Genomic DNA, 12972 nt, shown 5'->3' on the forward strand with positions numbered 1-12972 from the left:
TCTATGAACTAATATAACACGAGAAAACTTCTAGCTATGGAAATGCTTTGAGAAACATAGGTCTAGTGCTATATTAAACAAAATGCTGCCAGATCTACATTTAAAACGCTTTCTGGTTTTATTTGATAGATCTGAAGTTATCTGTTCTCAAATTGCTACAGTTTCTACATCATGTTTAAAACTATTCATGTACTATACTCCAAAATATTACTGCCTGAAATAAATCTGTGTAATTTTCATTTCAATGAATGAACACAAAGTGTCTCCACCATCTTCCATAGGTTTCTCAATGAAATATGCTTTCCACTGATTAATAGACTAGTTAAATTCAAAACTAATCAGGCTGTGTCCTCCTGCTCAGGTTCTAAATGATCTAATCCTATTACCAACATAATAGCAGCCAACGAGAAGATTTATATCTCAGGTTGAGGTTCTGGATGTTGGTTTGCTCACTGAGCTGGAAGGTTCATTTTCAGACATTTCGTCACCATACTAGGTAACATCATCAGTGGGCCTCCAGTGAAGAGCTGGTGTTATGTCCTGCTTTCTATTTATGTGTCTTGGCTTCTTAAGGTGGTTGATGTAATTTCCTGTTCTTTTTCTTACAGGGTGGTAGATGGGGTTGATAAGAATTCCAGTTGGAATGCCATGCTTCTAGGAATTCCCATGTGTATCTCTGTTTAGCATGTCCTAGGATAGATGTGTTGACCCAGTCAAAGTGATGTCCTTCTTCATCTGTACGTAAGGATATTAGTGATAGAGGGTCATGTCTTTTTATGGCTAGTTGATGTTCATGTATCCTGCTGGCTAGTTTTCTGCCTGTTTGCCCAATTTAGTGTTTGTTACAGTTCTTGCAAGGTATTTTGTAAATGACGTTCAATTTGCTTGTTGTCTGTATAGGGTCTTTTAAGTTTGTTAGCTGCTGTTTTAGTGTGTTGGTGGGTTTGTGGGCTACCATGATGTCAAGGGGTCTGAGTAGTCTGGCTGTCATTTTCAAGATGTCTTTGATGTAGGGGAGAGTGGCTAGGGTTTCTGGGCGCATTTTGTCTGCTTGTTTGGGTTTGTTGCTGAGAAATTGGCAGACTGTGTTCATTGGGTACCTGTTCTTATTGAATACTTTGAAAAGGTGATTTTTCCTCTGCTCTTTGTATTCCCTCTGTGCTGCAGTGTGTGTGGAGGCACGTTGAAATAGTGTTCTGTTAAAGAAATATAAGCCGCCATTATGCTACCTTTCTACCCATCTCCTTTCCTTTCAGAACATACCTCATGTTAGTGGGTTTTGAGAAGATTTGTAACTCCGATTGAGGTTCTAGATTTAAGTTTGTTTGCTGAGGTGGAAGCTTTGTTTTCAGACATTTCGTCACCATACCAGGTAAGTATGGTGATGAAACATCTGAAAACAAATCTTCCAGCTCAGCGAGCAAACTTACATCCAAATGCCTAATGTATACAATTGTTCATTAAAGCCAACTTCCCAATTCACTCCTTAAAAATCATGGCTAACCTCTTCTGAATTGATAGCTGGAATATCTTGATTTTATTTATCTTCAGCTTGGAAATCCTGAGTTCAGTTCCAGCAGCACCCTTACCACTATGTATAGAGATTGAAAAAAGAATTGAGTTTAGCTTGCGATTCCTGTACATTCAGTTTTGAGTTGGCAAGTAAACAGTGGATTCCTGAATGTGGAACTGTATGCAGCTGGTAGCAACACATTCAGGATAGGGGTAAAATTAGTGGGAATTAAAAGGACAGATGCTGGTGTTTTCTAAACTGATGATGCAGACCTCTCTGTGCTATCAGCTTACGTCTTTCTGAAACAACTTTGGACATTTCACTATTTTAGAAATGCTGAATAAATTTAGGAGGTTATGACAGGAAGGAATGGCTCCTGACATTAAGTAGGCTGGAGGGAGTGCAGAAAGAACAGATGAAATGGCAAGCTCAGTAAAAGAACTGTATGGAGCCCATGTGGGATCTAAAGAAGCACTCTGCTATCAGCCGGTCCAACCAGGATATTAAAATAAAACACATTCCTCTTTTGACCATGGTCTCTCTTGCTGCTAGGTTAGATTGTACAATGCAAGTCTCCAATTAAAATGGCAGTCAGGGATGAACAATATCAGAGCATGAACTTGTATATTAAAAGAGGCATCCATTGGCTTCCAATAGGTGACTCCCGATTTGGCTCAGAAAAGGTTTAGATTAGATTAGATTAGATTGGATTACTTACAGTGTGGAAACAGGCCCTTCGGCCCAACAAGTCCACACCGACCCGCCGAAGCGCAACCCACCCATACCCCTACATTTACCCTTACCTAACACTATGGGCAATTTAGCATGGCCAATTCACCTGACCCTCACATCTTAGGACTGTGGAAGGAAACCGGAGCACCCGGAGGAAACCCACGCAGACACGGGGAGTCGGGAATTGAACCCGGGTCTCAGGCGCTGTGAGGCAGCAGTGCTAACCACTGTGCCACCGTGCCGCCAATTGGAAATGAGGCGGGATTAATGTATTCTAAATCAATTTCTCATATAGTAACAGAGTGTGGACAGACTTCTACATTAGTCAGTCTCTCAGTCAGAGTGTGAATCTGGACAAAGTGAGTTTTTTTTGAGAGATGTTGGTGTCAGCAGCAAGGTAGCATTGGTTCCCCACCCTTAATTACTCTCAAGATTGGAAATGTTGCCACAGCAGAATCACACCATCACTGAGACATCTTAAACACCCATCTTCCAAGATTCTGCAAGGCAGGGAGGTTTAACTTTGACTTCAAAAGGCACTTCTACAATCTAGCGTAGGGTCGATGATGGGTTGCTTGTAGAAAAGGCAATGTACAATGAAATAAGAGACCCCAAAAGAATGAATGGCTGACTTCTAGCTTACAATTTGAATAAATTCCTTAAAGTCAATCACTGTAACTATTGCCTCAAAGATCACAAGAGTGAACAATTCTTTTAGTTATAAAGTGCAATTTTATTAATTATTTTCAATGATCTAAATCATGGACAAATAACAAATTCAGTAAGATCACTATTTAATAATTGAGTTTAGCTGTAAAAAGTACCGATGATCACAGATGTCTAAGTAGTTTGGTCGCAAACTTGGTCTTGAAGGCAGCACGCCACAGCAATTTTGGGCAGAATCGAGGCCTGCACTCCCTGATCTGCAGGAGCTGGATCCTAGAAATAACAGGGTGGGGGGGTGGGGGGGTGGGGGGTGGGGGGGGGGGGGGGGTCGAGGAGAAGAAATATTATGTTGAAAAATCATGATGAAAAGCAAAGTCCCTCAGTCCAGGACATCACTGTCGCCGAGGCTGAGGACTGAAAATCACCCCAACCCATCCCATCACTATCTGTAACTTCTCAAGCTTAAAGGCTTCTTGGTCAGCTATTAGGGCTAGCTCTCATGGTAGTGAGTGAGATGTCTCATTGTGTTTCTGATTCTGCATGCCACAATGTGGTATTCTTTAATGAGGTGGGATTAATGTATTCTAAATCAATTTCTCATATAGTAACAGAGTGTGGACAGGCTTCTGCATTAGTCAGTCTCTCAGTCAGAGTGTGAATCTGGATAAAGTGAGTTTTGTTTTGAGATGTGGGTGTCAGCAGCAAGGTAGCATTGGTTCCCCACCCTTAATTGCCTGAATTAACTCTAGCAAACCACTCATTCAAGAGTAATTAAGAGTCAACCATGTGGGCTTCACCACTGCGTCTTAAAAGAGGTGTCTAATGAGGAAATGTTGGTGTTAATTTTCTAAAATTCCTTAGATTCAGGAAAGGTTCCATCAGAATAAGAAGTAACAATATAATCCCTCTATTCAAGTAGGGAGGAAGGCAAAAACCAAGAAACTATAGGCCAATTAGCTTGATATTTGTTGTGGCAAAATTGTTAGAATCGATCATTGAAAAGGTTGTGGCTGCCTAATTAGAAAAGCTTGAAGTAACTGATAAGAGCATGTTTTTGCAAAGGAGAATATCATGCTTAACCAATGTATTAGATTTATCTGAAGGAGTAACGTATGCCATGGATCAAGGAGAGCCTGTAGATTTACCATGTTTAACCTTTGATTTGGCACCTTATCAAATCTATTGTGACAAATGAAAGCTCAAGGGTATAAGGAGTAGCATATTAACATGGCTAGATGGCTGGATGGCAGAAACAAAAGTGTGTGCATGAATGGGTCTTTGTCTGACTGGCAGGATGTGACAAGTGCAGTCCAAAAGGTGTCTGTACTTTTTAATGTCAATAACTTAGATGATGGGATTGAAGGCATGGTAGCTAAATTTGCAGATGACACAAAGATAGGTAGAAAGGTTTGTTGTGAAGAAATGAGCTTGCAGAGAATATTGACTGGTTGAACAAATGGGCAAAAATCTGGTAATGAAGTCTAATGTGAGAAAATGTGAGGTCGTTCACTTTGGCAGGAAGCATGAAAAACAGAGTATTACTTGAACAGAGAATGGAAATCCAAGGTGCAGAGCGATGAAGGTATTCTAGCTCTTAAGTTAAAAAATATTAGCATGCAGGGACAGCATGTAATCAAGAAGGTTGACAGGATGGTAGCCTTTATTTTGAGAAGAATTGAACAGTACTTTAAATGTTGTACTTCAGTTATACAGGGCTGTGGTGAAACCACATATCGACTAATGGGTGTAAGCTTTGGTCTCTATGTACTGAAGTATGTAAATGCACCGGAGACAGTTCACAGAATGTTTATTCAGTTGTCCTTGAGAAGAGATTTGACAGGTTGGGCATTTCCACTAGAGTTTAGAAGGGAGAGGGACGATTTGGTTAAAAGATTCAAGATCCTGAATGATCTTGACAAGGTGGATGTGAAAAAGATGTTTCCTCTTGTGGCCAAGTCCAGAACAATAGGAGACTGTATTGAAATTAGGGCTTAGCTTTTTAGGACTGAGATACGAGAATTTTCTTTCCTCCTAGACAGTTGTATGAATCTGGAACCTTGTGCCTCAGAAGTAGTGGAAACTATATTTTAAAAATATTTTAATAAACTGGAGGTGGAGACATTCTTGTTAGACAAGGGAATTGAAAATTATTGGAGGCAGATGATAATATGGAATTCAAAACACAAACATTAGATGATGGAGCTGTCCTAAAGGCTGAATAGCCTGTTCTGGGTTCATATGTTCATGTTACTGTCAGACTCCTATGTGGACCAGACCAGGTATGGACAGCAGATTTCCTTCCCTACTGGGCATTAAATGGGTTTTTACATTAATCACTGGTAGTTGCATGGCACCATTATGGAGATTTGCTTCATATTTCAGATTTAGTATTCATTGCATTTACTCTGGTTGGATTTGATCCAGGCTCTCTCAGACCAATAGTCCAGGCCTCTCAAATACAAGGCGAAAGTGAGGACTGCAGATGCTGGAGATCAGAGCTGAAAATGTGTTGCTGGAAAAGCGCAGCAGGTCAGGCAGCATCCAAGGAGCAGGAGAATCGACATTTCGGGCTTGAGCCCGACGTTTCCTGAAGAAGGGCTCATGCCCGAAACGTCGATTCTCCTGCTCCTTGGATGCTGCCTGACCTGCTGCGCTCTCAAATCCAAGTCCAGTGACAATATCACAACACTACTGCCTATCCTATTAAAGAGACAATGGCTCAACAAGAGAAAGAGAGAGGACAGAAAATTGGCAATGAAGGGAGGATAAAAGACTTGGAGAGAATGAGATGAATCAGGAAGATGTAGTGATTAAATGATGCAAAGTACAGCATTTGGAAGACTAAAGGTTACAATGAACAATTTTTAAAATCAAATCATTGCAACAAATTCCAGGTTATTTTAAGTTCGTACAGAGTTCTAGAAAAGCTTTTAGCTTAATGAATTATGGTGCTGGAGGACGCACCTTTTTCCATTTCAGACTTCCTTTGTCTGAATAAAGCACCAAGGTAAGGTTTAACACAGTCAAATGCAGAGTATAGTTAAATATTGCAGTTTAATTCCAAGCACATTCGACTGCACCAGTATGATATCTTTATATTTCCCATAATAGCCACTCGGCACTGTCACTTACTGAGATTGAGAGGCAGTGTTGTGCTGTAGACCCACATGTTCTTTAGAGCTATACAATGATACAGCACCAAGAAAGAGACCATAAACCTAAATCTGCTATCTAAATATTCTCCTCTCCAACCACGTTCTTCTCTTATAGCATTGTAAATAAATGTTTTTATTTTAAGTATGTATCTAATTCCCTTTAGAGAGTTAGACCATTCTTCCAGATCATGGCATGCAGAGTGTTTCCTCATGCCCCTTTTTTCTCACATGAGACATTTTCAATCTGCATTCTCAGGTTCTGACCTATCCGGCACTGGAAACAGCTTATTTTCTCCATCAAAACTATTTGTGATTTTGAACAGCTCTATCAAATCTCTCTTTATCCTAGCTTGATTCAGGTCACCTACCTGAAATAATAACGCTGTTCCTCTCCACAGATGCTGCCTGACCTGCTAAGTATTTCCAGCATCTTTTTAGCTTTTACTCTTCCTAACCCTCTCCTCTCTAAGGAAAACAACTCAGCTTCTCCAATCACAGTACCTAACTGCCCTTTGTTGTATTTGTAACAAGGTCAGCCACCTGGACTATAGATTATGAGTTCCCTGATTGGATCAAATTAACAGCCACTGTTCAAAATGTCATTTATGGATGTAGGTTTGCTTGCTGAGCTGGAAGCTTTGTTTTCAGATGTTTCGCCATCATACGCGGTAACATCTTCAGTGAGCCTCCAAATGAAGCACTGGTGGTGTAGCCCGCTTTCTACTTATATGTTTGAGTTTCTGTGGGCTGGTGAAGTCATTTCCTGTGGTGCATCATTTTCTATGGTGATGTCATTTCCTGTTATTTTTCTCAGGTAAATGGGATCCAAGTCAATGTGTTTGATGATGGAGTTCCGGCTGGAATGCCATGCTTCTAGGAATTCTGGTGCATGTCACTGTTTGGCCTGTCCTAAGATGGATGTGTTGTCCCAGTCGAAGTGGTGTCCTTCCTCGTCCGTATGTAAGGATACTAGTGAGATGTCATTTATTCCAGATTTTATTTATTTAAATGTTGACAATTGTCAAAGTGAGAATTGAACTTGTACTGCCAGATTTAGTCCAGGTCACTGATTTGCTGGTCCAATAATGTTATTATTACCTTACTATTTCCATAAAAAATTCCACAATTACGCTTATGATGGCAGCATCTTTGCTTGTCTCACAATTTAGTGATTCCTGAAGAAGGGCTCATGCCCGAAACATCGACTCTCCTGCTCCTTGGATGCTGCCTGATCTGCTGCGCTTTTCCAGCAACACATTTTCAGCTCACAATTTAGTGTTTAAACAGAGATCCAGTCATGGATAAGATGATAACAAAGGTCTTTTCCCTAGGGTGGGGGAGTTCAAACTAAGAGAGCTTGTTTTTAAGGTAAGAGGAAAAGGATTTAAAAAGGACTTGAGGGGCAAGTTTTTCACATACAGGGTGGTGTGTATGTGGAATGAACTGCCAAAAGAAGTGCTAGATGCAGGTATGGTTGCAACATTCTATAAATATTTGGACACATACATGAATAGGAAATGTTCAGAGGGATATGGGCCAAACACAAGCAAGTGGGACTAGTTTAGTTTGGGAAACTTGGTTGGCATGGATGAGTTGGACTGAAGGCTCTGTCTCTGTGCTGTATGACTCTAAAAACACGGAGTATCAGGTATACTGACACTCTCTGGATTAGTGGTGCTGGAAGAGCACAGCAGTTCAGGCAGCATCCAAAGTGCAGCGAAATCGACATTTCGGGCAAAAGTCCTTCATCAGGAATCATGGTACCTGACTCTGTATGTGGCAGTACTATAGTCGAGGACTGTTCATTTGTAAATAAAGGATGACTTGGTGACAGGATACCAATCTTTGTAGAATTGTTCCATCCCTCACCCTGGTAGCATTTCAGTAAATCTCTCCTGCACCTTCCCCATTCATCCTTCCTAAAGGATGGTAGCAAGAATTGAATGCAATATTTGGTGAAGGTCTGAAGAGTGTTTTAAACAGGTTTAACGCGATTTCCTTGGTTTTGTTTTCTAATCCTTTTAATTAATAAAGCCAAGAATCCCATTTCCCAAAACAGCCTTAACTTCAATACATTCAAAGTATGGTGAACATGCACCCACAGCTTCTCCTCTCCCTCTAACATTGTCTCATTCATTTCGTATTGCTGCTCCTCATTCTTTCCTCATGCATCATTTCCCTGCTTTGAATTTAATCCATCATTTTAACAGTCTGTGTCCTCCTGAAATCTGTTATTATTCATCTTACCATTTACTACTTTTGGGTTTTGCATTATCTACAAACATTAGTATTACACCCTGTATACCCAAAACTTCCTCCACCACTGGTTTGTTGGTCTATTTCACTCCAGGTCCCACTCTTGGCATCCTGCTTAAAAGTGCTTCACTGAGTTTTCTTTGGCCGACCCCATCTTCTCTTCCCAACTGATGGTGTCCATTCAACAAATACTGTGGCTGGATGTACATCTAGGAGGCAAAATAATTGCCCTGCCAGTCCAGTCATCTCTCTGTCACAATGTCCTGTAAATGCCCATGACCAGTCCCATGTAGCATTTCTTCATTGGGGACATTGTTGCTCCAGTGATGCCCTGAACCTTACATAGGCAGTGCTGGTAAAAGACATCCACTTTGTTATTCCCTTGCATGTCTTGCTTCACAGATTCAATTGGTACTGCAATGGACATCAAGAGTTGTGTTGATGGATTTGAATACCCAGACCATGTGAAAGACTGTTGTGGCCATCAAACACCTCATCACTTCCCCTGTGGATGTTGTTTCCTGGTAAGGGGTAGTGACTGACATCATCAATGTTCTGGATTAGTGGTGCTGGAAGAGCACAGCAGTTCAGGCAGCATCCAAGGAGCAGCGAAATCAACGTTTCGGGCTTTATTCCTGATGAAGGGCTTTTGCCTGAAACGTCGATTTCGCTGCTCCTTGGATGCTGCCTGAACTGCTGTGCTCTTCCAGCACCACTGATCCAGAATCTGGTTTCCAGCATCTGCAGTCATTGTTTTTACATCATCAATGTTCTGTTGCCCATGATAATGGAAGAACCATTATGTCATCCGGTCTTCATTGCCTTGATCCTCTCAAGCTGTTGCATAGACCAACTGTGGCACCACAACCTTCAAGATTGGAGGTCATATCTTGGAGCAATCTGTGAAATTCAGGCCTGTTGCCAGGGGATGCCAAATTCTGGATGCACCACTGCATTCCCCATGCTGAGATCAATGACTGAATATACTCAAATACCAACAACTAGGGAACACTACTATATTCTTTCCTCCAATCAGGAAAGTAACTGTTTACTACTACTCTGTTTACTGTTCCTCAGCAAATTTTGTTTCCATGTTACCACGGTCCTTTAAACAAATGGGCCTCAAGTTTACTAATGTGGCTGTCATCTGGTACTTAATATGTCTTTTGAAAGTCTACACAAACAGAATCTACTGTAGTACCTCATTAACCTTGTGTTATTGTATTGGAAAGCTCAATCAAGTTAATCAATTTTGCCTTTACGAAATCTATGTTGTCAACCATTAATCAGCTCATACTTTTCACAATGTCAATTAATTTTACCCTGGATCACTATCAAGCTTTTGCACCACCCACTGAGCCTGAGGCTGCTGGTTTTATATCGCTCCCCATTCTCAAACAGAGGGGTAGCATGTGTAATCCTTCAATCCTTTGACACCAAGTCTATAATCACAGAGAATTGGAAGACTGTAACTACAAAATCGGCAATTTCATCCTTATTTCCCAAAACATTATTTCATGCTCAGCCCTTGGAGCTGCAAGACACAATTATTCTGCCATTGATACAGGCTGAAACTGAACCTGTACCGCAAATGTGAAAGGTTACTGTCATATGAATCTAGAAAACATGGCACATCTATTTTGGAGATTTACCGTCGGTAAATAAGTCACTTCAGTCGGTGCTGAATTGGCAAATGGTCTGAGCAAACCCAAACGCGTTGTCTTTGACAGCTGGCCCACTTTGTCAGCGACACTGGAAGACATTTGCTTGGGCCTTGGCACGAGACCCAGATCACCTACTTTATAATGCGGCAGAATGCCTGGTCCTTTGATGGCATCAGAAGCTAAAGCATGCCTGTAGAAAGAAGGGGATTGGTGGGTTAAGGGAAAAGGAATTGTTACTGGCAGTGTCATGATCATATATATATAATTTGCTGCCAGCCACAAACAAGATGCCTGACAGAGCTACAAAGCTGTCACTAATATCAGGTCGATACAGGAAACATTTGATAATACACTGAGTCAAAAAAGCCAGAACACCTTGGATTTGATTCCCATTCAGTGCTGAGTTAGCTAATCTAAGCTGGGACAGTACTTTATATAAGACCCTTGGGCTCAGCCCTCTTTGGTAAGTGGGTGAGACAGGATTTCAAATTCTGGGATTCCTTGGCTAACGAACCTCCTAACACAGGAGTAAATTCAACCCAACACATACCTAACACTCAGTTTAAAAAAAAGTGACCAGGCTGATTCAGTGCTTGTTTGTGTGACATGGATTTTAAATGGATAAAATAAGGGGGGGGTGGTGAAATGGCAGTGTTTCACTTGGTCCTATGGGTTTCCTGTCCAGCTATTTAAGTTATATCTCCCCATCACTCACTCGGGTCTAGAATGACTTAAGCAGAGGACAGATCCCTTTATCCATAGAACAGTAACCCAATATATATCATCGACTTCAAGAAGGGAAACAGAAAATTGACAATGATAAACAAACTTTATCAAGTCAAAGACTCCAATGACCAGCAATAATTAACTCAGATAGGTCTTCAACTGCTGAGCTGGAAGGCTAACACAGTGGAGGATGAAGTTCACAGTCAGCAGCCAAACAACAGTGCTTACCTCTGAAGAAACTGGCACACAAAGATGTATCAATCTCTGTAGCAAGAGTCTCTCTTTCCTGATGTCAGTTTGAATCTGGCATCAAGTCAAGGGGATCTCCGGGCATTTATGAGCAGTAATGACATCATCCTGGTTATGCACCTAACCACAACTAAGTATTCTCATCGACACCAAAACAGAAAGATCAAAATTCTTTTTACACAAAATCTTAAATTTTAGAAATATAAATTAAATGATTAGAGTTAATAAATAAGATTAAGATAAAAGTTAACACGCAAACAAATATTTTTTCAAAATAGCTAATTTCTCATCAATATAAAGAAATGGAATATTCAACTAATATACAGTTACTCTTCCAGGGACAATGAGGATATTTAGCAGGAGTTATGAAATTAGCACATCTTTAAGAATCCAGTTATCCTATGAGCTGCAACTTTTTCAAGGTTTTTTTTTACAATGAGACCAAGAAAATAACAGCAGATGTTCTCATCAATTCAGTGATTTCCAGTTGATTGCATTCAGAGGGATCTGTAATAGTGCACTTTATAAGAGTATAGTCACTGAGTGCAACCTCTGGATTTTTGTCTTTAACAGAGTGTGTGTGTGTGTGTCTGTGTGTGTGCGCATTCCATGTTTGCTGCAAGTTTCAAAGGAATAATTCAGAGGAATAATTTTTAATTTTATATGCTTGAATAATAAAATCTCATTGTAAACTGGAAGACTGTACTTGTTCCTTAAATCAGCAATCAGCAATTAAAATATACAAAGTTGATTTTGTTTTTAAATGATTGCACTTGTGTATTCTCTAATATCTCATCTGGCATAGTTACTACCCAAAGTGAAATCAAATGTCTTAATTCCTGTGTTAAACCAGCCGATTAAAACTGAAGTAGGGCTAGACTGCTACAACTACTGTCAGTAACTCTGAGTTCAGAAGCTTTCAAATACTGTAACATCATCCAAAGTTTCAGTTCATAACAAACTGATAATTCTTGCTAAAAACTATGTGAAAAGGCAAGTGAGGCCAGTTTGCTTTTCCAGATCAAGGTAAGACTGCTGAAACTCAGTGTGTATCATGGTCAAACCCAGCATGATCTGGGAGATTCAAGGCAAGAAGGAAAATGAGAAGGAACTACATTTTAAAAATCAAAAACAGAAATTGCTGAAAAGGTTCTGAGGAAGAGTCACTCAACCCAAAACGTTAACTCTGATCTCTCTCCACAGGTGCTGCCAGACCTGCTGAGCTTTTCCAGTTATTTTTACAGCATCCATAGTTCTTTTGGTTAACAGTTTTAAAATGATAATTCAACATGGAAATTACATTTGTTTATAAGAACAAAAATGTGGGCAGCAAATTCTAGCGAGTAAATGCTATCACTCATTTACTCGTCATTTGACATACCTCACTTGAAGACTTGGAGGTTTCTCTTCCAGGGGAGGTAGCTTGTCTTTAATGAACTCCCCCAGTGAAGGCCCAAGTCCAAGTATGGCTGCACTGTTTAGTAAAAGCAGCAATTTCTGCATCATTTGGCTCCGCTGAGCATATAGCAGCAGCTCAGAATCTGTCTTCTCTTGACTGGTCGTGGAGAAGGATTCTTCCGCACATTCTGTTTTGTCCTGCAGAGAAACAATATTAAAGGGTCAGAAAATGCTAAAGAATAAAGCAATTCCCAACGCTAGAAATGTTCTTATGAGAACATCTGTGGTTTCAAAGTCAGAATAGTGGGATAAATGCCCTGACTAGAATATTCGCCAGAAGTACCAAGTAAATCTTTCACCGAGTAACAAAGACATCAGACAACAGTTATCTATGGATCTTTAAATTATTTAAAACATTGAGATTGCAAATAAAATTAACTGACAAAATATATAACAAAGATTCATCATTAAAATACGGTAATTCAGGGTTACCTTCTCGTTGAATGTGTATTCCCTGGAGATAAGTGTCACATGATAGAAATTTGGTGAAATTAATTTAGAATTTTAGACAGTTTGCAAGTTAACGCAATTATGTCAGTGGTCTACTGAAGAA

The 12972-nt window shown here is 40.2% G+C and overlaps 1 protein-coding gene across 1 annotated transcript in view; it reads right to left on the bottom strand.

Annotated features, from left to right (window-relative positions):
• Positions 1-3015: 3015 nt before the first annotated feature.
• LOC132825712 (cilia- and flagella-associated protein 157-like) overlaps positions 3016-12972 on the bottom strand; it is a 35868-nt gene continuing 25911 nt past the window's right edge. Inside the window, exons 7-9 of the mRNA XM_060841122.1 lie at positions 12343-12557; positions 9975-10176; positions 3016-3184 (exon numbers count right to left, since the gene is read on the bottom strand). Of these exons, the coding sequence (XP_060697105.1) occupies positions 3086-3184; positions 9975-10176; positions 12343-12557 (516 nt within the window). The 3' untranslated portion in view covers positions 3016-3085. The remainder of the gene's footprint in view (positions 3185-9974; positions 10177-12342; positions 12558-12972) is intronic.

Source organism: Hemiscyllium ocellatum, chromosome 21 (assembly GCF_020745735.1).
Source record: "Hemiscyllium ocellatum isolate sHemOce1 chromosome 21, sHemOce1.pat.X.cur, whole genome shotgun sequence".
NCBI lineage: Eukaryota > Metazoa > Chordata > Chondrichthyes > Orectolobiformes > Hemiscylliidae > Hemiscyllium > Hemiscyllium ocellatum.